This window comes from Neofelis nebulosa, chromosome 10 (genome assembly GCF_028018385.1).
Source record: "Neofelis nebulosa isolate mNeoNeb1 chromosome 10, mNeoNeb1.pri, whole genome shotgun sequence".
Lineage (NCBI taxonomy): Eukaryota > Metazoa > Chordata > Mammalia > Carnivora > Felidae > Neofelis > Neofelis nebulosa.
Window position 1 is genome coordinate 26532655 of NC_080791.1, and position 24613 is coordinate 26557267.

The 24613-nt window shown below is 42.8% G+C and overlaps 1 protein-coding gene across 3 annotated transcripts in view; it reads right to left on the reverse strand.

The window, feature by feature from the left end:
* Window positions 1-24613, reverse strand: part of NFRKB (nuclear factor related to kappaB binding protein) — a 40310-nt gene that overhangs the window by 9887 nt on the left and 5810 nt on the right. Inside the window, exons 5-20 of one of the 3 annotated variants that reach the window (XM_058687313.1) lie at window positions 16123-16250; window positions 15228-15402; window positions 14542-14643; window positions 13606-13679; window positions 12741-12825; window positions 12155-12335; window positions 11746-11854; window positions 11400-11526; window positions 11085-11150; window positions 6648-6727; window positions 6280-6326; window positions 3641-3701; window positions 3048-3222; window positions 906-1012; window positions 416-539; window positions 124-203 (exon numbers count right to left, since the gene is read on the reverse strand). In XM_058687313.1, coding sequence (XP_058543296.1) covers window positions 124-203; window positions 416-539; window positions 906-1012; window positions 3048-3222; window positions 3641-3701; window positions 6280-6326; window positions 6648-6727; window positions 11085-11150; window positions 11400-11526; window positions 11746-11854; window positions 12155-12335; window positions 12741-12825; window positions 13606-13679; window positions 14542-14643; window positions 15228-15402; window positions 16123-16250 — 1721 coding nt within the window. Of the gene's footprint in view, window positions 1-123; window positions 204-415; window positions 540-905; window positions 1013-3047; window positions 3223-3640; window positions 3702-6279; window positions 6327-6647; window positions 6728-11084; window positions 11151-11399; window positions 11527-11745; window positions 11855-12154; window positions 12336-12740; window positions 12826-13605; window positions 13680-14541; window positions 14680-15227; window positions 15403-16122; window positions 16251-24613 lie in introns of all 3 variants that reach the window. The other 2 variants (XM_058687312.1, XM_058687311.1) reach the window with 2 other exon arrangements.

The window sequence follows — 24613 nt, forward strand, 5'->3', positions numbered from 1 at the left end:
GGCAGATAGTTTAGCCAAAGTCACCAAAGGATGGCATGGTTCCTGATGCAGGGAATTCAGGGAAGGCCTGGCTGCCACCATCCCTGACACCGCTAAGGCAGCTGCTCTCAGGAGGTCACTTACCACCTTGGATGGAGGCTTGGGTTTTTGCTGAAGGGCTTTTCTGGCTTTAGCTGCAGCTGCTTGTGCTTGGTGAATCCGCTCTGCAAACAAAGGTGGTTAAGTTTCAGCAACAGTTTAACCTCAGCACAGTAAGGAGCGTGGTTTCATTAAGAGCCAAGGCCTCACTGGTGGCCTCGCCAACGGGCTAAGTCTTGACTCTATATTCCTATCCTGCCTGAACGGCATCGCAAAGCAGAATGGAATTGGGGCAATAACTCAGAAGCATCCCTCATCTAGTCAGAGCCTCACACACCAAATTCCTCCTCGCTCCGGTCCCGATGGAGGTAGATCCACAGCTTTCGCCCAATGTCGTATTTCACACATGGGTCTTTTTCATAATGCAGCCGATCCAGGGCTCCACTCACTACTGTGTTCACCTGAGAAGCAGAACAAAGTGGAAAAGGGACCAGTCAGACTCAGACACCAGGGAAAAACCACCGGGTGTGAGTCGCAGATCCTATCTCAGTCTGGTGGCAATACTACCAATGGCAAGATTCCTGGGAGACTGCGCTGTCCCCTGAAGGAGACAGTGACCTAAGAAGCTGCAGAAGCAGAAGTAAAGGGTAGAGGGAAATCTGTGCTCCACAGACTGCAAGGGTCATAGGTCATCACTGTTCACATTTCTCAGGATCTCCTCCTTTCCTCTTTTTCATTCAGTTTTAAGAAATCATTATGTTGTATATTTCCTTGTAGGTTTTCTTAAATCCATTTTGGAACAAAACATTGTCTCTTTTCCATCCTACCTGAGTGCTGGTGACATCTGGTGCCAGAAACTGGGAGTCCTTGAGCAGCTCACAAATCTCGGCCCTGGTACCTTCCCCATTAGGCAGCCGGGCCGCAGCATCTCGAACTGAGGACATCAGAAAATGGAAAGTCGAAGAGTCAAGCAGGGCTGCCACTGAGGAGCATTGTCCCTCTACCTGCTCTTGTGGGGAGAAGCTCACCGAGGTGTCTCTCTGCCTTAGTCAGACTCAGCACTAGGTGGACACTGCCCTCTGGAGACCGTTTCCTACACTTCAGACACCCTGAGCCAAAACTGAGGCCTGTGAACTCGGGTGAGGAAAAAAGTTCTATATCTGACTAAAATTTAGCATTTCCTTCAATTATGAGCAACAGTAACAAACTTTATATTGGCGGTAGTGTGATATTGCGACAGAAATCAGGTATTTTCGTATCACACACGTCACAGCTACTGTAGACAACTCACGATACCATTTCCACTCATCGCTATTCGGAAATTATAGGAGCTAAGTGACTTGCTATTAAAGGCTGTCATTTAATAACATAAAAAACACATATATTTCTGCACCATAAATTTAAGATTTTGATAAATATTTTAACAGGACTGGTTTCTTTTAGAACTCTTAAGTATTTTATTCATTTAAAGACAAAATCCTGGGGGCACCTGAGTGGCTCAGTCGGTTGAACATCCAACTTCAGGTCCGGTCATGATCTCACAGCTCATGAGTTCAAGCCCTGCATGAGGCTTTGTGTTGACAGCTAAGGGCCTGGAGCCTGCTTCGGATTCTGTGTCTCCCTCTCTCTCTGCCCCTTCCCCACCTACACTCACTCTCTCAAAAATAAACATAAAAAAAAAAAAAAAAAAAAAGACAAAATCCTGGGGTACCTGGCTGGCTCAGTCAGTAGAACATGCAACTGTTGATCTTGGGGTTTTGAGTTTGAGTCCCATGTTGGGTATATAGATTAAAAATAAAATCTTTAAAAAATAATAAAAAATATAAATAAATAACAATAAATAAGGACAAAATCCTGAGACAGAGTCTGCAGGATTCACCAGACTGCCAAAGAGCTTCATGGCACAAAAAAAGGTTAAACGTCTTATCTTTAAAAGAATCCGTCTAGGGGCGCCTGGGTGGCTCAGTCAGTTGAGCATCCGACTTCGGCTCAGGTCATGATCTCGTGGTCTGTGAGTTAGAGCCCCGCATCAGGCTCTGTGCTGACAGCTCAGAGCCTGGAGCCGTTTCAGATTTTGTGTCTCCCTCTCTCTCTACCCCTCCCCCGCTCATGCTCTGTCTCTCTCTCTCTCTGTCTCTCTCTCTCTCTCTCTGTCAAAAATAAATAAACATAAAAAAAAATTTTTTAAAGAATCCGTCTAGGGGCACCTGGGTGGCTCAGTCGGTTAAGTGTCTGACTCTTGATCTTGCTTCAGATCATGATGTCACGGTTAGTGAGATCAAGCCCCGAGTCGGACTCTAAGCTGACAATGCAGAGCCTGCTTAGGATTCTCTCTCCCTCTCTCTGCCCCTTCCCCACGCATGTGCTCTCTCAAAGAATTAATAAACTTAATATATATATATACAAAAGGAAAAATAAATCTCCTCTGCTAAATATCCATTCAAAAACAATAAAAAATAAAATGAAAGAATCAGCCTGGAGGTAGCAAATTCCACATTTACGCTAGTTGGCTGGTCTGTAAAAAATTCCTGAATGAAAGTAAACGTGGGGCGCCTGGGTGGCGCAGTCGGTTAAGCGTCCGACTTCAGCCAGGTCACGATCTCGCGGTCCGTGAGTTCGAGCCCCGCATCAGGCTCTGGGCTGATGGCTCGGAGCCTGGAGCCTGTTTCCGACTCTGTGTCTCCCTCTCTCTCTGCCCCTCCCCCGTTCATGCTCTGTCTCTCTCTCTGTCCCAAAAATAAATAAAAAACGTTGAAAAAAAAAAAAAAATTTAAAAAAAAAAAAAAAAAGAAAGTAAACGTGAGCCCAAGACATCAGGGAAGAAACTGATTCCTGGCATTAATCTCTGGGGGTAGAATCCCCCTTCATGTCCCAAACTCCAAGGCCTCGTAAAACTACATTTGACCCTCAAAGCCCTTCCAGGGATTGGGAGAGACAGCTGATGACAGAAAGAAATAGATGGCACATACCAAGAGACAGGATGGTAACGTAGGCAGGACGGTCAGAGCGCAGCAGGGAATGCTCCCGAGCCTTGTTGAGCGAGGTCTCCTTGTCAAAAACACCTTTCACAGGCCCCACTACAGACTCAAAGCCATGCATGCGAAAGGTGAATGCCTTATGGGGCTGGCTGTATCTGTAACGCTCCTAACAAGAGAAAAGGAACAAGGCACCTAAGTCAGAATTAGTGGGGTTCTTTCTAACACTCTCAAACAGTAGGAGATCAACCTGGAGAGACTAACGGGAACAGGCTATTCCACTAGGAATACTGAGCCAACCAGAGTGGAATTAGGTGGTCTCCAAAGCCATAGTCATTACCAAAGGGACTGAGAGATAAATGTAAATTTATTTTGCTATCTGGAAGAAAAACCCATCAAAACATTTCTTACTCCCTTTCCTCACACCATTTCCACCCCCCAGCAAACAATCTCAACCAACAGAATGTCTAAGGTTAAGGGTATGAATTCCCTCTAAGAATTTGGACTCCAAGAAGATCGGGCTCAGAGCTTTCTCAGCATGGCCACACAGATGCAGAGATTTTCACTGGGTTCTAGGTATTTCTTACCTGTTCCTGAAAAACTCGTTTCTCCTCCCCCGTGCTGGGCCGCACCACATAGTCAGTTCTTCTGGAACATAAAGAATTTTGTATCCATCACCCCTTCTCCAGCACCCAGAACCATTCCTTTGCACCATGAAAAAAATGTCCCTTCATTAGTACTCTGTTCCCACAAAGGTCAAAAGTTGACTTTCCAGATCCTACCAAGTAACTCCTGTATTTCCAAAAATAACTTGAGTTTTAGAAATCCAGAAAAGTACTAGGTAGTGAGACTGACGTTTTTACCTGTTTTCAGTACTGTTGCTAAGCCCCATGTAATGACAACAAAAAAATTCAGCCTTAGAGGAACAAAAGACTTCAAATTTATAATATGACAATGGTGGTTTTTCTGCTTCCAAGAGACAGTGAGTTCTATACCCCTGTTACATAAACAGTTCTGTCACATTCAGGCTGGCCCTCCATGCTGGCATTCAGGAATCTAAAGAACCGAACCACAGCATCAAAGCAATATAATACTTAGAAATAAATTCAACCAAGGAGGTGAAAGATGTGTACACTAAAAACTGTAAGACTCTGATTAAAGAAACTGAAGAAAACACAAATAAATGAAAAGATAGTCTATGTTCACGGACTGGAAAAATAATGTTAAAATGTCCATACAACCCAAAATCACCTATAGATTCAACGTAATCAAAATACCAATGCCATTTTTCACAGAAACAGAAAAAAAATCCTAAAATTTATATGCAACCACAAAGAACCTCGAATAGTCAATGCAATCCTGAGAAAGAACAACAAAGTGGGAAGCATCACATATGAAGACTTCAAGCTTTATTACAAAGTTATAATAGTCAAAATAGTACACTGCTGGCATAAAAACAGACACATAAGCCAATGGAACAGAATCAAAAGACCAGAAATAAACCATTTTGTGTATGGTCAAACCACTGGCTCCATATTTGACAATGGAGCCAAGAACACTCAATGGGGAAAAGACAGTATCTTCAATAAATAGTATTGGGAAAACTGGATATCCACATGGGAAAGAATGAATTTGGACCCCATCTTATACCACTCACAAAAATCAACTCAAAATGGATTAAAGACTTAACTATAACACCTGAAATTGTACAACTCCTAGATGAAAACATATGAAAGAGGTTCTTGGACACTGATCTTGGCAATACTTTTCTGGACATGACATAAAAATCATAAGCAAGAAAAGCAAAAATCAACAAGTGATACTACATCACATAAAATCTTCTGCACAGCAAAGAAAACAAAATGAAAAAGCAAATGGGAGGAAATATTTGCAAATCTACATGTATCAAAACCACAATGAGAGATCAACTCACACATGTTAGAATAGTTATTACCAAAAAGATAAAAAAACAACAAATGTTAGCAAGAATATAGAGAAAAGAGAACTGCTGTGTACTGCTGGTAGGAATGTTAAACTGCTTCAGCTGCTACAGAAAGCATATGGAGATTCCTTAAAAAATTAGAACTATCATATGATCCAACAACCCCACTTCTGGGTGCACTTCCAAAGGAAATGAAATCTTGAAAAGATATGTGCACCCTTATTTACAGCATTATGTACAAGAGCCACAACACAGAAACAACCGAACTGCCTACCAGTCAATGAACATATATATTCCTTAAGACACCATATGATTCAACCATAAAAAAGGAAATCTTGCCGTTTGCAACAATACGGATGGCCCTTGAGGGCATTATGCTAAGTGAAATAAGTCAGTCAGGGAAGACAAATACTGTACAATCTCACATATGTGGAATCTAAAAAAAGCCGCACTGACAAAAATAGAGAGTAGAATGGTAGTTATCAAGGGCTGGAGGATGGGGGAAATGAGTAGAGGCAGGTCAAAGGGTACAAACTTCCAGTTAGAAAACGAGTAAGTTCTGGGGATCGAATGCACAGCATGATGACTACAGTTACCAATACTGGTTCACATACTAAGAAGAGAGATCTTACATGTTCTCACCACAAAAAAAAAGAATGGATAATTATGTGAGATAATAAATGCAACTATTATGGTAATCATTTCATAATATATGCATGCATCAAATCAATTATGTTGTACATCTCAAATTTAAACAATATTATATGTCAACTGTATCTCCACGAGGCTGGGGGTAACAAAAGGGACCACACCAGATTGGAAACAGTCACATGACATGATGTAATATAAAGAGCTCAGGATTAGAGGTCAAGAGGCTTAAATTCTAGTCCTGTCACTAACCTTCAGGAAGTCACTTAAACTCATGACTCAATTTCTTCATAGGTAAAATGAGAAAGACAGATTAGATGAATCCTTCTCAAATGGGAACTGAAGGAGAATTTGGGGAAAAGAGTAAGCCCTCCTACAAGACAGATTACATCCACCTCAAAGACTCCACTATGCAGTCCTCCCCCAATTCAGAATCCTCTGCTCAGAAAGCCACTCTTACTGATGGGAATGTGCTGCCCTTCTCAGGTATGTTAAGGCAGGTAAGAATCAGTGGACTCCTAGGATCTTTAAAGTCCACTATGGCTCTAACATGCTAAGAAATGTCAGCAAAACCACGGCAGTACCTTAAACTATAATTTCATGGAAAACCACCCACCATTAAAGTATTATACTCACACCCGAGGAACAGGTGTTGTGGCATCTGAGCTGTCTTCATTTTCTTGCTGGAGAAAAGGAAAACATGAACAGGTAAATGGACTAAAGAATTCTGGCTAATTTAAGGGCTCTGGAAACCCAGTAAGAAAAATCTGGTATTCCTTTTTTAATTTTTTATTTATTTTGAGAGACAGTGAGAACACATGCGTGCACTAGTAGGGAAGGGGTAGAGAGAGGGAGAGAGAGAATATCCCAAGCAGGCTCCTGCTTGAGATGGGGCTTGCTCCCACAAACTGTGAGATCATGACCTGAGCTGAAATCAATAGCCAGTTGCTTAAATGACTGAGCCACCAAGGCGCCCCAGATCTGGTATTTCTTTAATACCTTACCTTACAGAAAGCCTGGTCTTTGGTTTCTAGCCATAGTTGAAAGAGTGCAGCTAATTCCTTTTCATTATCTTGGGACTGGCCTATCAGAAAAACAAAAAGGCAAAATAATAATAATAATAAAACAATCTAAAGTGTTACTCAGAATCCCACTTTTTCCTATGCCAGAGAGAAAACCCATCAGGACCTGTGCACATACTATCGCCTGGACCACCACTTCCGGATGTTCCCTAAGTAAATCACTCATTCCCTAGGGATTTGCTGAGTAACCACTGTGTGCCAGGCACTGCATGGGCTAGGGTTATTCCATGAACTCAGTCTCTGTTCTCATGGAGTTTACAGTCAAGTGACACAAGAATACATATTAATAAAACCTCAAAGTGGTAGGTGTCACAAAGGATATTATGGAAGCTTACCCTAGAAAAGTTACCTTATCATGGTGGGGGGCGGGTGTCAGAAAAGGCTTCTTCTCATTAGTGGGTCACCAGAGACATTTTGGCAACCGGCACAGCAGCAAGAAGGCCCCCAGGCAAGAGAAAAGCTTGAACCCCTTGACCTTCCTTAGAGAGACGAGCACTCACGACAGCTTGTGGGAAGAATACAGCCCCCAGGGCCCTACCCTTCTCAGAGGCAGCTGAGATGACACTTCTGAGGACTCTTACATGCTTTCACTAGACAATGTGTGGTACCGCCATCCCCAGAATGTGCTGAACTTCCTTATCCTGGGAAGATTCCTCGTACTCTGCTCTGTCCTCTAGAAATGCTTCTTCATAATCAGTTTCCCTATAGCCTTAATCCTGTTCCCGCATCGCTCCCTCCACATCCTTGCCTGGTGTGAAGTTGGCCTCTCCCGAGTCCTTCAACCTTCGGGTGTGCCAGCTGCCTATCCTCTCACAGCCACGCCCTTCAGAGTGGAGCTCCTCCTTCCATCCCATCACTGATGCCAAACTATTTCCCCCCAGCTCTTCTGGAAAATCAAAATAAAACAAACGCCTGGTACCTAAGGATCTTAGCATCCACCTGTTCCACCCTGTCCCCTGCTCCTCTCAGCTGCTTACCTAGTCATTCCTCACGGGGAGCTCTGGCTCACCTGGCTCACCAGTCTACTCCCTGCCACACTGCGCAACTGGCACATCCATACAGATGGTACAGCCAATATCCAAACCCCTTGGTTCTGTCCTCATGACCTCCTCCCTCCACTCCACCCCAGCCACTCACTCCCACAATCACAACTGGATGTAGTCATTAGCTAAAACTGCCACATCCTCAACATGACTAATCCAGTGCCCCTCAACCCTGGCTACATACACACAGGAATCACCTGGGAACTTTTAAAAATACTAAGGCTCAGGTCCCACACAAGTCTATGGGTAAGACCTAGGGCATCAGTGTTTTTAAAAAGTTCCAAGCGCTTGCCGGACACAGCCAGAGCTGACAGCCTTTACGCTAATTCACACCTTCTGCTCCCAGACCACAGTCATCCAGAACCCTTGCTTGCTTCCCTTCTCCCACCAAAACAGCACTGTGACTCAACAGGGCTTCCAGTCCATTGACACCTGCACTTCTCCAAGCCCCCTTCTGTCACATTTCCCTCCCTACTGGGTTCCATCCATGTCCATCACTTCAGTGGCAATCTTACCAATACAGTAATACCTGCTAACCACTGCTCCTGTATCTACATCATTCCAATCCCACAAAACTCACAATCTCAACTGTCCACATTCTCCATGCTTCATCTCAGAGAGCTGAGGGCTGCCAAAGAAAAAACACACAAAAGGGCAAAAAATACCACTAAAAATGCCCAATGAGCAGCCTCAACGGACCCTCAATGCTGTCTGGCAATCTAACATAACCTCTGATCAAGCTAGCTTCCCATAACCACAGCAACTATGTCCCCATTCTCTCAACCTCCCCTTCTTACTCATGACAACCTCACCTCTCTCACCTCCTACTTTACACAGAAAAGCCATCAAATCCAACTCTCTCAACGTTCCCACAATACAACCGTCAGCCTACTGCTGGGTGTCCACTGTTTCTGCCTACAATAAGAAATGTGCTGCCATTTCTGCCATCCAAGGCCAATCCCTCCCTATCTTCACAGGGATTTTTATGGTGAATTCTCCCTTCTCTCCTGTATTTTCAGCTTCTTTCTCTCCACTGTACTCTTCCTATCAACACCTGGACTCTCTTAGACTTTCTCTCCTTTAAAAAAAAAAAAAAAAATGCCTCCTTTGGCCACAAGTCTCCCTAACTTTCGTCCCCTCCACTGCTAAAACTCTAGAAAGAGATGTTTAGATTCACGGTCTCTTTAACCAGACATGCACAGGTAAAGGTTTAACTGGCTACAGGAAAGGAGACCCTGACTGGTAGCACCTGCAGATCTACAAGAGTGCATTATGGTCAGCAAACTGGCCACTGGTTTTATCTGGTCCATGAACTTAAAATCCTTATTATCTGGTCCTAGACAGTCTGCCACCCTGGGCATAAGTACCCCTCCAGGCTGACTTCAAGCCACCAGCCCTACAGAGCCAGACAGAGCTGCAGTCAACTATCATAGGTCACCTTCAACTCCCCACTGTCCTTGACGCCCATCATCCTGACAAAGAATCATTTTTACAAGAAATTCACCATTTCTTCTATGTCCACAGATCCGTGGGCTTTATCTTACTGAAACTTTTAGGACCAATCAAAACTAATTACCACTTCCCACTTCCTGACTCTGTCCTCCTCTGGTTTCCAAGATTCAACTATCTCATGGTTTCCCCCCAAGTCTATAGTCACTTCTCCATAGGCACTTCTGCTCAGCCTGCTCTGCCTTGGAACTTCTCAATGCTTAGTCCAAGGCCCTCTTTTCTCCTCACTTCACACTTCCTCCCTATGCCTTGGCTTCAGTTCCTGCAGACATGCCAACAACTCTCTGCCTTAACTCTCCCATCTGGATTCTAAATCCACACACCCCACTGCTTACTCAACATCAATACTTAAAATACCTCAAAGGCAGCTCACACTCAGCATGTCCAAAACTAAACTCAAGATCTTCACCCTCACCTGAGGCAAGACGTCCTCCACGGCTGCCTACCTCAGTGAATGACATCTTCACCACTAGGCACAAATCTAGCAGGAAATGATGCCTGACGGCACTCTCCATTCACTCCCCACAGCCAGTCATAACCAAGTCCTGTGGCTTTTACCACCTAGAACTTTCTCAAATTGGTCCATTCTCCCTCTTCAGGTCCAGACTATCATGCTCTCTATGTGGGCTCGTGCAATCTTTTTGAATTGAATCTTCCCTAGCGCCACAAAACCATACTGCTTCCTCCGTATGTAATGTTCTTCCCCTCAGCCTGCCTAGCTCCTTCTTAGTCATCATTACTGTCTCTGCTGAAATGTTCTTTCCTCAGGAAGGTCCTCCCAACTCTGCAGAATATACCAACACCTCAACATAAACTTCCATCCTTTCTGGTACTTTCCCCTTCCAGAATGTATATATTTATTATTTCATCTGAATGAACATTCATTATATACTCCAGCACCTAACACAATACCTGACACCTAAAAGCTAAATACACATTTTAAGAAATAAATGGATCTACTGAGTTCACAACCTTCTCTCCATCTTTTTCTCCACAGACCACTCAAGAGGGTAAAGAGAAAGATCTGTGAATTTCAGCAGAAAATCAACACAGAATTTTCCTCTTACCAGGGTCATAACTGTCACCAAGTTACTTCAGGTGCATGATACTACAACTTAGTAAGTGGGACTTTGTAGATTTAAAACAAAAATAAGAATCCCAATCCTTGGAAATAGTTTATTCAGGGCTAACCAACATCTTTTTTTGTTTTTCAATGTTTATTTTTGACAGAGACAGACAGAATACGAGCAGGGGAGAGGCAGACAGAGAGGGAGACACAAAAACTGAAACAGGCTCCAGGCTCTGAGCTGTCAGCACAGAGCCTGACACGGATCTTGAACCCACGAACCGTGAGATCATGACCTGAGCCGAAGTCAGACACTTAACCGACTGTGCCACCCAGGCGCCCCAACAGTTGTCCAACATCTTACTGCACATTATCCTCAACAGCAAAGCCCATTGTTAGGAAAGAAAAACAGTATACTATTACACATTAATCTAAAACCATAGGTACAATTAATTCAAATGTGGATGCTACTGTAAATACCCCTGCAGATTTAAATTCACAAGTATCAGGATGCATTGTAATAGAAGGGCTGTCCCACCCCACCTGGGGTAAGCCAAAATCCAATATAGCAGTAAAACTCAGTGTGAGATACTAAAGAGGTTTTTACTGAGCAAAACAGGCTTAATATTGCTGTTTTCAAGATTCTACTAGACTGTATTGACTGGAAGACAAAAGAGGCTGAGCAGAGGAAGTGAGAGAATGAAAACCTACTGCTATGGATAGGCAGTATGAATTACTTACCAAGCAATTTCCACTGCTGGGTTTTCTCTTTGAATTCAACAAACGGAGAGAAACTGGAAGGTACAGCTGCAAGAAATGAATCACATGAACAAGAACACAGGTCAGACAGAGCACTAAACTCAGAATAATTACCATCCCTGACCTCTGAGATAACTTTTGAATGTATGATAGTGTATCAGGACAGCAGAGACCCCCCAAGGTACAGCATTATGCAAAGCCATAATGGATTGAACCAGGAAGCCTACAGTTTACCAGGAGAATGAAATAAACAAAGAGGGAAAAAAATACTTGACTCTAAAGAAAGAAGTACCTTACCACGACTTTCTCCAGCAAGATACTGCAGGGCTGGTAACACCAACTCTGCCCAGTTGGGGGCCGCAGAGAACCAGCTATTGAGGGAGCTGGCTGGAGAGGACTGCCAATCCAAAACCCGTTCCTCCAGCTAAGGGAAAGTAAAGGCAGAACTCAGTTACAGTTCTACTCTACACCAGCAATTCCAGAGATGTGCCAGAACAAGCCAGAGTATGTCTGCAAGTCACAAAGCAAGTTAACTGCAGAGCTTTGGGAGGAACCCAGAATTATTCTTCTCTAGCTTGAGACCGTTAAAGTTTTCCACAATTCAAAAACTCTGACGTACACCTGATTTTTCCAAAACTCTTACCATAGGAAGGCTAGCCTGCCCCTCCAGCAACAAGATCTCTAATAGCAAAGAGAAGAAACTGGAAGATATTTCATTGATTCCAAGGCAAGGCTTGAGATCTTCAAGAGGCCTAACAAAGGAAAAAATATGTAAGAACAACCAAAAAGATGAAGACAACATCCCCAGATGGTTTAGGCCCTCTAAACCTAACAGTCATAGAAAAGTTCAGTAAGGGACCACACTATACAAATTCCCTAGCAGGTCCCCTGGGACTCAGGTCTTTTGTGGGGTGTGTGTGTGTGTGTGTGTGTGTGTGTGTGTGTGTGTGTTTACACAGATTCAACATATACCAGCTCATTCCACATGAGCACTAGGTACACTCCCTGGGTTAACCTTTCACCCGTGAGCAGGTTATGTGTTGTTCACTTACTCCTCCTTGATAGCAGGTATAGCCAGCGGAGAAGGGGCCTGTGAGAGAGGTGGGATCCCGTCAGCACTGCTTAAGGGTTCAGCCAAATCCTCTGCCTCTGATTTGATCAGTTTTATTTTCTTCTTCTTCTTCTCCTCTTTTTCCTTAACCTTTTTTTTAAGGACAGCCAAGTCATATAGGGCTGGGAAGAAAAGGCAACAAAAATCAGAGAACTGCATTTTGTACATCAGGAAGGGAGGGGTGTTATCTGCATGTTATTTTCCCAACACCCACCAGTAGAAGAAAGAAAAGTCTTAGTACTAAGACATTTAGTTGTTTTTGTTTTGTTTTTTAACCAAACCTAGTGAGAGATTTTACAGGTTATAAAGGTTTACAGGTTAATTTTAGCACCTATTAAAGAGACAAAGATCTACTGTACTGATTTTATATTCATTTCCACCTATAAATCCACAAGATGCAATGATAAAAACAAAGGTTATCAGCAAGAAGGAAAGCTGTAGTTTCATTTATTTTTGCCACATGTAAGTAGTCTACATAACGTAACACCACAGTCAGATAATGACTACCTACAGAGGATATCAATTACCTGCTAGAGAGCCCTTCCTGCCAGCATTTACTCGAGTCATGATGTCATTGAGAGTCAGGTCCCCTGTCAAAAGGTCCGGATGATCCTGGATGTGATATTCAGAGATTTGTTATAGAGGCCCAAATAAGGAGCTAAAACTGCCAATGATTTTGCCAATTTACCTAACAGATACAATCAGATGTTGGGCGCACTTGAGGAAATCATGCTGAATCAAAAAATGTATGGAGATTAAAACTACTGCCCTGCATAAGGGGCACAGGAGAACTCAGTTCCAACCTTTCTACTACATAGCATCTAGTTTATAAAGCTCTTTTGCATTCCTTATGTTATGTGCTCTTCAAACAGTCGTGTTAAGTATCACTGTACTTTACAGTCTGAGAATGGGGTTCAGAGAAGTTAAGGGATTTGCTGACTTCCAGGGTGTGACACTTCCCATCTCACCTTAGATGGCCTGCCTTTTCTTCCTCCCCTCAAGCCAGATGGACTGGCTTGATTGCCCTGGCATTACCCTGATTCGGTCAAAGTGAAGGAACAGAAAGAGTAAAAAGTGAGAAGAGCACAGGATTTGACCCCTGACTTCCTAGCCAAAGGGGCAACGACAAGCTCCTTAACCTCTCTGAACACAGGTAAAACGGACATAACGATCCATGTACCAGTCTTGCTGTAAAGATGAAATCAGACGCTATGTTAGGCATCTGTCTTCCTCCTATCTTTGCTGTTAACTAGCCTCTACTGTTGCTCCTGTCCCCCAACAGTGACAGAAAAGGAAGCATAAATAATGATATTGTCACTACCTTCATCTTTCAATAGCCAATCCAAAAACATTAGACTGAAAACCTCTAACAACCACCCCACCCAATCTTACTGGTTGATGTTTCCGCTTCTCATGGTGCTTCTTTAACATTATCTTCAGGTCACTGTCCCCCAGTTCTATTTTATCTGAGAGAAAACAAACCAAACCACATAGACTAGGTCATTCACTAACATGATGCTCAAATTCCAATCTTTCTGGCCACTTGTGATACTCAAATATAACATGTTTCTCCGTGTTTCCCTTCTGAGTCCTGTGTACTACAAGTCCAAACAATCTTGAAACAGTCACAGGATCAACTCTTCAGCTTTTCACTACCTCAATCAAGAACAACGACCTCAGTTACTTAGCTGCTCCAAAACACACCAAAAATTAACATTCTTCTTTGATTCCTACCCCAATTAAAAATTCCTCTCTCGGGGCGCCTGGGTGGCGCAGTCGGTTAAGCGTCCGACTTCAGCCAGGTCACGATCTCGCGGTCCGTGAGTTCGAGCCCCGCATCAGGCTCTGGGCCGATGGCTCGGAGCCTGGAGCCTGTTTCCGATTCTGTGTCTCCCTCTCTCTCTGCCCCTCCCCCGTTCATGCTCTGTCTCTCTCTGTCCCAAAAATAAATAAAAAACGTTGGAAAAAAAAAAAAAAAATTCCTCTCTCATTTCACAGACATTCTAAGAAACTGCTATAGCTCTGGTTACCCCTCTTGTTCTATTACTGAACTGCTCCTAAGTACTATTTTAAGAATCTACTTTCTTTAGCCGAAAATACCAGCTGATCAGAAACTAAGGAGAAGTTTCCAAACAAAGGAAGAAAGGAAGGCCTACCTAACTTGTAAAAAAGTGGAAGTGTACAAAAACTTCTCTCAATCTCCTACTTCTAAAGAGCACTGCTTCAATTCCCTGGCAGGTAAGAATCTAGTGCCCACCTCTATCTAAGGGAGTTCTCAGATCTACATCCTGATCTCCCAAAACATCCACGACATCACTCAGTTCTCACCTGCAGTTTTCATATCCGTGGTTGAAAGCGTGGGCACCACCCTCAGGGGCACCGCAGGGCTAGGAGAACGCGCTGGAGAGCTCGGAAGCCATGAGCTGAGATCTTCAAAAGAAAATTTTTCTTGTAAATCCAACGTGGCTGTGGACTCCAATAGGGGAGATTGGGTAAGTGGCCATTTGGGTTCAACAAGGCTAAGCCAACAACATGGAGGCCAGGGTTCCACCATTCCTTTCTGACCCTTCTCCAGACGAACTGGAGCACACTTAGGTCATTTAAACGGCTCTTCCAGGAAGAGAGACTTCAACAGAGTGATGGGGTCGCATTGCAGCAGGCCAACAGTCACTACTACTCTCCTGTAAGGGGAAAAGCAGTTCTCTCAAGTGGCACAATAGGACCAGACAGGCCTACTGTGGAGAGCCCTGCTGTGCAGGGATTCATCTCATCTAAGCTCAAATGCCACTTAAGTATCAATGCTAAAAAAGGTATGCACTCACACCCCATCTACCAGGAACATCTCGGTGCCCAAAGACTAAGCGGTTCTGAGCCCCATTTTCCACCCCACCAAAGACAGACAACTGAGATGGCTTCCTTGCTGGGGAGATAAATGGCTACCACTGGCTCCAACTGAACAAGTTGCTGGTGTAGATCCACCACCCCAGGTACTCCAAATGCCCCCAGACACTCACCCTCTTCATCAGAGGACAGGTCTGTGTCACCACACTCCTCCTTCACTTCCCTCAAGACCTTCAAGTAGCGCTGCTGGGTCCGCCACTCCCGCTCCTCAGGAGTGCGGGATGGTGAAGGGCGCTTCTGGCGGAAGGGAAGGGCCGGGCCACTCCGTCGGGCCATCTCCAGCAGGTCCTATGAAGCAATCAGATGGGGATACATGTCATCATCCAAAGCTTGTTCTGGTGCATTCCCTGGAGACTACATCTTCTTCAAGAGAAGACATTGTTTAACAAGCTCAAGTCCCTCCCTTCAGATCACAGAGATGCACATAAGAGAATATATCCAAATAAAAAGGGCCTCTACTGATTACTATGTTGCAAAATATCTTAAATCTGAGGGGTGAACTGCTCCTTCAAGAATGAACACTTTTATACCAGTCACCCAACTATTTCCATATCGAATCTTAAGGACCACTTAGAACCGTTAACAACTTTGCCTCAAAGATTACCAGACTTACCAGATCCCAAGGCCATGAGGCCTGATGCACTATTAATCCATCAGGATATCTGGAGGCCTGTGTGCTCTCATATAGCAACTGCAGAGCAACCTGCTTCTTTTTAATAATCCAAGATGGATCTCAAAGTCATTTGTTTACCTTGATAAATACTGAAGCTCTGATATTTCATCAATTTTAAGAGGTACTTTCCCATATTTTCACATCTCTGAAATCAGGCTACATCTTAAAATTAGTTAGAAAGAATGATATAGCCTAACTGTTTCACGGCTTAACTGGCAGCATTTTCCTCTTAGTGCTTGCTACCTTTTGTATTTGGTACCTGAACCAACTGTTGAAGTAATGAGATCTGTGCGTTCACTGTCCACATCTGGTATCTAGTTCCCAGCATTACTTACATTCCGGGAAGCCAGGATCTGCTTCAGCAGCCTATGGAAATACTGCTGCTGGGAGGTGAGGTATCGCTTGTACTGGGACTTGAAGCACAGCTGCCGGTACTTAACCACCTCGGGGTTAAAGTGTCCATCTTAAAAGAACAGAAGTACAACTACATATATCTAGATATATACCTAGATATCTATACCTATACACACACACACACACACACACACATATATATATATATATATATATATATATATATACACATATACATGTATACATAGATGTACTGACAGGTCAACAAATATTTAATGCATGCTTAAAGTGTGGTAAACTCTGTACCAAACTAGAATACAGTACAGGGGGAAAGAAAACAATCTATGTCAATGTGGGGTCTACAGTCCAATAAGAGACAGAAAATAAACAGGGGTGCCTGGGTGGCTCAGTCAGTTGAGTGTCTGACTCTGATTTCCGCTCAGGTCAGGATCCCAGGGTTGTAGGATCAAGCCCTGCATCCAGCTCCATGCTGAGCGTGGAGCCTGCTTAAGATTCTTTCTCTCTCCCTCTGCCCCCTCCACCACTTGCATGCTCTCTCTCTAAAATAAAAAAAAAAAAAAAAAAAAAGAAGAAGAATAAAAAAGAAAAAAAGAAATAGTCAACTCTTGTAAGTACTATCGGAAATTAACGTGAAAAAATTGTAGAGAGTAAGGAGTTGTTTCAGGAAAGGGATCTCTAAAGAATGAGACATAAAATGAAGTCTGATTAAAGCAACTGTGGCAAAATGTTAACTGACTGGTAAAAGTTATACAAACGTTTTAAAAAGTTTCATTAAGAGGAAAATAAATTGGAATTTACAAATGAGAAGTAAAAATGGTGAATAGGCGAAAGGAACAGCCTGTGCTAAGGGAGGACCTGAAGCAAGAACTTGGCATGTCCCCAAACCTAAGGAAATGTCTGCATGACTAACACAGAGTGGGCTGTAGCTGGGGGGGGGGGGGGGGGGGTGCGATGCCTGAGGAAGCTGGGTGGAGATCCAACCACACTGAAACTTGCAGGTCACAGGTGGAGCTGGATTTTATCCTAAGTGGAACACAAATAATTTGAAGAGGTTAAAGCAGAATGACATGGAGGGAGGAAGAAGGAAAACTACTGCAAGGGTCCAGGTGACATGATGGCGGCTTCCCTCCACACTTAGAATAAAAGCCAAGATCCAAAGATGGCCTGGCAGGCCTTCACGATCTATCCTGGGCTACTTCTGGCCTCATCTTCACCAGTCTCCCATTTCCTCCCTCTACCCCAGCCCCAATGGCCTCCATGCTGTTTCTTGAACAGGCCACATATCTTTCTCAAGGCCTTTGTACTTGAAGTTCCCTCTACCTGCAATGCTTCCTACTAACACCTAATATTTTCACGGCTTGCTCCTCCAACCCTCGCTAAGCCTGTTCTGCTGTCATCTCATCAGAGAAGGCCTGGCCAGCCACCAGTTCTAACACAGCTCCTTCCCATCACTCTAGTCCCATTACCCTCCTCTTTCTTTGAAGTACTTAATGCCAGTAAGTATTTGCTTGTTCACCATCTATTTTTCCTTCTCAGAATGTAAGGCCATTACACCTCCACAACATTGAACAATGTCTGGCACGTACAGAAGTAGAGAGACTTGAGATATATATCTGAGAGAGGGATTAGACCTGCTGATAGTTCTGATGCTGGGGCAGGACCAGGGCAATGGGAAGGTCAACTGAACATGGTACCCTGTCATTGAACCTGAGCATCTGAAATCACTGCCTGAAATAAACAGGTCAAGGAGAGGTCCACTGTGGACGTATTTATTAGACTTGAGCAGATGGGCCATGATGAGAACTGAGAGGGCAAGATTCAGAAGCTAAATCTTAGAAAAGATAAAATGAGGGATCAAATTACACAGTGTTTTTCTCTTTTTCCCCCCAACCACCCTAATACTATCAAAGGTAAGTAATAATAACAAATGCTTAGAGCAGACCTGACAACCACCACTATGTAAGGACCTTGCATATATTAACTCACTCGATCCTCATAATAACCCCATAAAAAAGGCACTACTAAATCCTCATTTTACAGATGAAGAAACTGAGGCACAGAGAAGTTAAATAATTTGCCCAAGTTCACACAGCCAATAAAAGGGGAATCAGGTTTCAACCCAGGTAGCCTAGCTCCAGAGCCCAGGCTCTTACCCACCTTGCTATGCTGCCTGCTGTAGGGAAATAGGAAGTGTGACCTTCAAGAAACAAGCCCAGAGTTCAATGCTATTGATGCTATTTGATATATAAAAATTAGACTAATATCTTTTTTGCCTCTGTATTTCTTTAAAATTCTTTTCCTTCAGTTTTTAGTTTCCCCCACTTTTTGAAAGCTTGGGTGGCTCAGTTGGTTAAGCATCTGAATCTTTTTTGGCTCAAGTCATGATCAAGTCTGTGATATCAAGCCCCATGTTGGGCTCCGCACTGACAGCACAGAGCCAATTTGGAATTCTCTCTCTCCCTCTCTCAATGCCCCTCCCCTGCTCGTGCACTCGCTCTAAGAACAAATAAACTTAAAAAAAATACTATACGTCTGTTAAAAATATTTTGTATGAAGTAAATACAACTGAAATTATTAATAATTATGGTAAATTAAAATCTTATTAAAATTAACTTAACTACCTTTATAATTCTTAATATGTCTACTGGAAATTTGTAATTTGAACACATGGCCCATGTAATATTTCCATTGACCAGCGCTGGTCTAGATAACAGGGAGAAAAGGAGTAGTACCAGATGAAGTTGGATAAGTGGGCCGAGGCCAGGTCACAAAGAGCCTTGAAGGCACTGAATTTTACTTCAAGTGAAGGCAACTGCTAAATATTCTGCAAAGCGAGTTTTAAGAAGCTCACTCTGGGAGCTGTGTGGAGACGACTGCTAAAGCAGCCCAGACAACAGTCATCAGTGAAGAGATGGTGAGTGGAAGAAGGCAAGTAAGGAGATAAGAAAGGAGCCTCAACAGCAGGAACAGACAAGAACAATGAGTGGATGAGCGGTTAGCAAAGAAAGTAGGGTAGGGGATAGGGTGTCAAAGACACAGGAAGAGATCCAGGCCAGGGAAGAGCCACTGATACAAAGTGGGGGAAAGTCTCAAGATGGAGGGAGTGGTCAAGACAACAGATGCTGTGCTCTACCGGGGTGCCTGGCTGGCTCAGTTAAGTGGCTGACTTTAGGTTATGATCTCATGTTCATGAATTCAAGCCCCACATCCAGCTCTGCACTGACAGTGTGGAGCCTGCTTGGGATTCTCTTTCTCTCTGCCCCTCTCCCACTCACACACACATGCACGTGCACTCTCTCTCAAAAAAAAATTTAATTTAAAAAAATAAAAGAGACATGGAGCAGGAAAAAATGCTCACTGGAACAACTGGTGAGATATGAGCATGGACTATATAACAGTATGTCAACGTTATGTTTTATGTTAATATACAAAATCTAAATACAGAAAAATTGTGTTTACAGTATTTCTGAATCTGATCATTTGTGGTTATGTAAGACAATGTTCTTATTCCTCAGAGATTAATGCTGAAAAATTCAGAGATGCAATGTCTGCAATACTTTCAAATGGTTCAGCAAAACAATGATGGTAATCATATATGCAGTAATGATGAGAGTAAATGTGGTAAAATGTTAACATTAATAGCTGGTGAACCTGGTGAAGAACAGAGCTGACCCTTGAACATGGATTTTATTTATTTATTTTTTTAGTGTTTGTTTATTTCTGAGACAGAGAGAGAGTTGTGAGTGGAGATGGGGCAGAGAGAGGGAGACACAGAAACTGAAACAGGCTCCAGGCTCTGAGCCCTCAGCACAGAGTCCGACATGGGGCTTGAACTCACGAACCATGAGATCATGACCTGAGCTGAAGTCGGACGCTCAACTGACTGAGCCACCCAGGCGCCCCTGAACATGGGTTTAAACTGTGCGGGTCAACTTATACGTGGATTTTTTACAGTACATGCTATAACTGTATTTTCCTTATGGTTTTCTTAATAGTGTTTTCTTTTCTCTAGCTGACTTTATTGTAAAAACAATTTATGTAACACACACAATATACAAAGTGTTAACAGATTATTGTAAGTAAGGCTTCTGGTCAACAATATAGGCTTTTAGTTAAGTTCTCGGAGAATCGAGCTATACACGGATTTGTGAGTGAGTGGGAAGTAGGCACCCCTCTGTCTGTGTTGTTTAAGGGTCAACTGTATATGAGTGTCCGTTATAAAATCTTGGGACTTTGTCTATTATGAAGTCTTCTGTAGCTCTGAAATTTAAAAGTAAAAAAACATTGAAGGGAAAGAAAAAAAGCAGTCACTGGTGGCATTAGTAAGAGCACTCTCTGTGAGGTCATAAGGTAAGAGCCATGAGGGAACGGGAAGAATGAAAGAGACAGCTATCTATGGATACCTTTCAACAAGTTTAGAGATTAAAAGGCAAATGACAGAAGACAACAGAGGGGACAGATGGTTAAGGACTTTTTTTAGTCTGAGACCCCCGGTCGCATCCATAGGCTGAAGAAGAGCATGTGGAGTGAATAGCGAAATGTGAATCCACAGGACAGAAGGGATGGTTAACTGAGGAAAAAAGGTCCCAGAGGATGTAAAAGATGAAAGGATCACGAGCACAGGTTAATCTTAAACAGAAGAAAAAACTCCTCCTTCCTCTGAGACAAGTAAAGTGGGTCAGAATGGAAATGAACACAGGGAGCTGGGGTGGAGGTTGGAAGTGGGAAGTGAGGAGTTTATGACACAAGATCCTTTATGAAACAGAAGGATATTTAAAACAGAATCAGGAAAGATAGCCCAAGGTAAAAGAATATGGGAACACAATGACAGCTCAGAAAGAACTAACAACCATGGAACTGCAAACATCTGCAGCAACACTAGACCTGAAATATGACAGCGGTCAGGGTGAAACACACAGGAACTCCTGTCTTGACATTCCTTGTCTGTATCCTCACCAGACAGTCCTATTGTTTTGTGTTTGTGTAGTGCAAACACTACACAAGTCCCTGAAAGAACCCCTCTAAAACCAGGCAAGCTCTCCTGGAGGAGATGGTTTACTCCCACCTAAGGCCGCTGGCTGCAGGAAACCTTTGCCAACTACAGAGGAGAATTCGTCTTTAAACCAATAACCCACCAAATGAGGGAATGCTAGTTTTAAAATAGCTGAGGTAATGAAAGATCTGCAATGATAAGCCTGTTCCCTCCAGGCTTTTGTAGCTATCACGTTGCCCAGTTTAACAAAACTCAAGAAGATGCACTGTACTTTCAGGACTGCCTGCCAAAGCAAAGTCACCCCAAAGAGGGGAGAAGAGGCTTCCCTCTGCTTCTCTCCATTGGAGAGGAAATGGTGGCTTAACAGTGGCCCCAAAACATTCTGCAATCCCCAGTGTAATAACAGATTCAAGCAAGGATCATCAATGGATGTTAAACCACTGAGTAAACCAAAGGCTTTAGGGTAAGAATAATATCACATGGTCCCAAAGTATTAATCCTACATTTTCCTTCTTAATTAGGAAGGAAAAAATATACCGTTACAATCAGTATGTCTGGCAGATACCACTTAACCAAGAGATCAAACGCATCATTACCAACATTGAAAAGCTGACATCATGTGCCTCCTGAAGTGATTGGGGCGGGGGGGCATAAAATTTCCCATTTAATATTCGTGGCAAAACGTTTAACCCAAATCTAATCATGAGAAAACAAGACAATTCCCCAGAAAGCAGGACATTTTACAATTCCAGTGCCCTGGACTCTTCAAAACTATCAGTGTGTTTTGTATGGAACCACCCAAATAGCCAAAGCAATCTTGAGAAAGAAAAAAAAAGCACGAAATATCACGTTCCTTTGTTTCAAACTACACAGTGAAACTACAGTAATCCAAACACTATGGGACTGGCACAAAGGACACACAGATCAATGGAACAGAACAGAGTCCAGAAATAAACCTTCAAATTATATAGTCAATTGATTTACAACAAAGAAAACAAAAATATACAATGGCAAAAAGACAGTCTCTTCAACAAATGGTGATGGGAAAACTGGACAGCTACATGCAAAAGAATGAAACTGGACCACTTTCTTACATCATATACAAAAATAAACTCAAAGGAGATTAAAAATTTAAATGTAAACATCAACACTCCTAGAAAAAAAACACAGGCAGTAAACTCTTGGGACATCAGTCTGAGCAATATTTTTTTGGTTCTCTCTCAAGCAAGAGGAACAAAAGCAAAACATAAACAAATGAGACTACATCAAACTAAAAAGCAAAGGAAAGCAAAGGAAACCATCAACAAAACAAAAAGGCAACCTGCTGAATGGAGAATATATCCGCAAATGATTTATCCAATAAGGGGTTAATATCTGCATCATATAAAGAACTCCTACAACTCAACACCAAAAAAAAACAATCCAGTTAAAAATGGGCAGAGAACCTGAATAAATATTTATACAAAGAAGACATTCAGATGGCCAACAGATAAGTGAAAAAGAAGTTCAACATCACTAATCACCAGGAAAATGCAAATCACAACCACAAGATACCTACACCTGTCAGAATGGCTATTATTGGGGCACCTGGGTGGCGCAGTCGGTTAAGCATCTGACTCTGGATCTCTGATCAGATCAAGGTCATGATCTCACAGTTCCTGAGATCAAGCCACGTTGGACTCTGCACTGACATCACAGAGCCTGCTTGGGATTCTCTCACTCTGCCCATTCCGGCTCGTCCTCACTCGCTCTCTCTCTCAAAATAAACATTTAGGTGGCTCAGTCAGTTGAGCATCCGACTTTGGCTCAGGTCATGGTCTCATGGTGAGTTCAAGTCCTGCATCGGGCTCTGTGCTGACAGCTCAGAGCCTGGAGCTTGCTTTGGATTCTGTCTCCCTTTCTCTCTGCTCCTCCCCTGCTCACTCTCTCTCTCTCCTTCAAAAATAAATAAACATTAAAAATTTTTTTTTTAAACATTTAAAATTTTAAAAAGAATGGCTATTATCAAAAAGAAATAACAAGTGTAGATGAGGATGTGGAGAAAATGAAACCTTTGTGCACTAATGGTGGGAACGAAAGATGGTGCCGCCAATGTGGAAAATAGTATGGAGTTCCTCAAAATGAAGAAAAGAACTACCATCCAGCAATTCCACTTTTGGGTATTTATATGAAGGGACTGAAAACACTAACTCGAAAGTGTATATGTATCCCTATGTGCACCGAGTCAAGCCATGGAAGCAACTTAAGTGTCCATCAGCAGATGAATAGATAAAGATAAATATATGGATAAACATTTTACATATACATAATGGAAATTATTACTCAGCTTAAAAAACAAATGAAATCTTGCCATTTGAGACCACGTGGATGGACCCAGAGGATATTATGCTTCCTAAAATAAGTCAGAGGAAGGCAAATACCATATGATTTTACTTTTATGTAAAATCTGAAAAACAAATGAGCAACTAAAAAAACAGACTCCTAGGGGCGCCTGGGTGGCGCAGTTGGTTAAGCGTCCGACTTCAGCCAGGTCACGATCTCGCGGTCCGTGAGTTCGAGCCCCGCGTCGGGCTCTGGGCTGATGGCTCAGAGCCTGGAGCCTGTTTCCGATTCTGTGTCTCCCTCTCTCTCTGCCCCTCCCCCGTTCATGCTCTGTCTCTCTCTGTCCCAAAAATAAATAAAAAACGTTGAAAAAAAAAAAAATTAAAAAAAAAAAAAAAAAAAAAAAAAACAGACTCCTAGATATGGACAATGCGGTGACTGCCTTGTAGGGGGGCAAGGGTTAGGCTGTGCAAAACAGGGAAGGGGATTAAAAGCTACAAACTTCCAGTTATAAAATAAGACAAAAGGATACAATGTATATATAACACAAGAAATACAGCTAATAATATGTAATAACTTATATGGTGACAGATGGTACCTAGATGTATTATGGGGATTACTTCAGAATATACATACAGAATCACAATGTTGTACACCTGAAACTAACATTATATGTCAACTAAACTTAAATTGAAAAAAAACAAGTCATGCTTTTGAAAGACAAAGAAAAAAAGCCAGAGGGCCCCAGATTCAGGGAGCCAAGAGACATGAAATCCAACACAATACATGAACCTTGACGAGATCCTGAATTGAAAGACCCACTATAAGGCACCTGGGTGGCTCAGTCACTAAGGATCTGACTTCGGCTCAGGTCATTATCTCACAGTTCATGAATTCAAGTCCCACATCTGGTGAGCACGAGCCCTGCTTCAGGTAAAACACAAGCTCCACTTCAGGTGAGCCCCACTTTCTTTTTCTCTGTCTCTCCCTCTCTCCTTCCCTCCCTCTCTCCTTCCCTCCCTCCCTCTGGGGATTCTTTCTCTCTCTGCCCCTCTCACATGTGCCCTCTCTCTCAAAATATAAATAAATAAATAAGTGACCACTATAAAGAAGATTTAGGGAACAATTGAGAACAC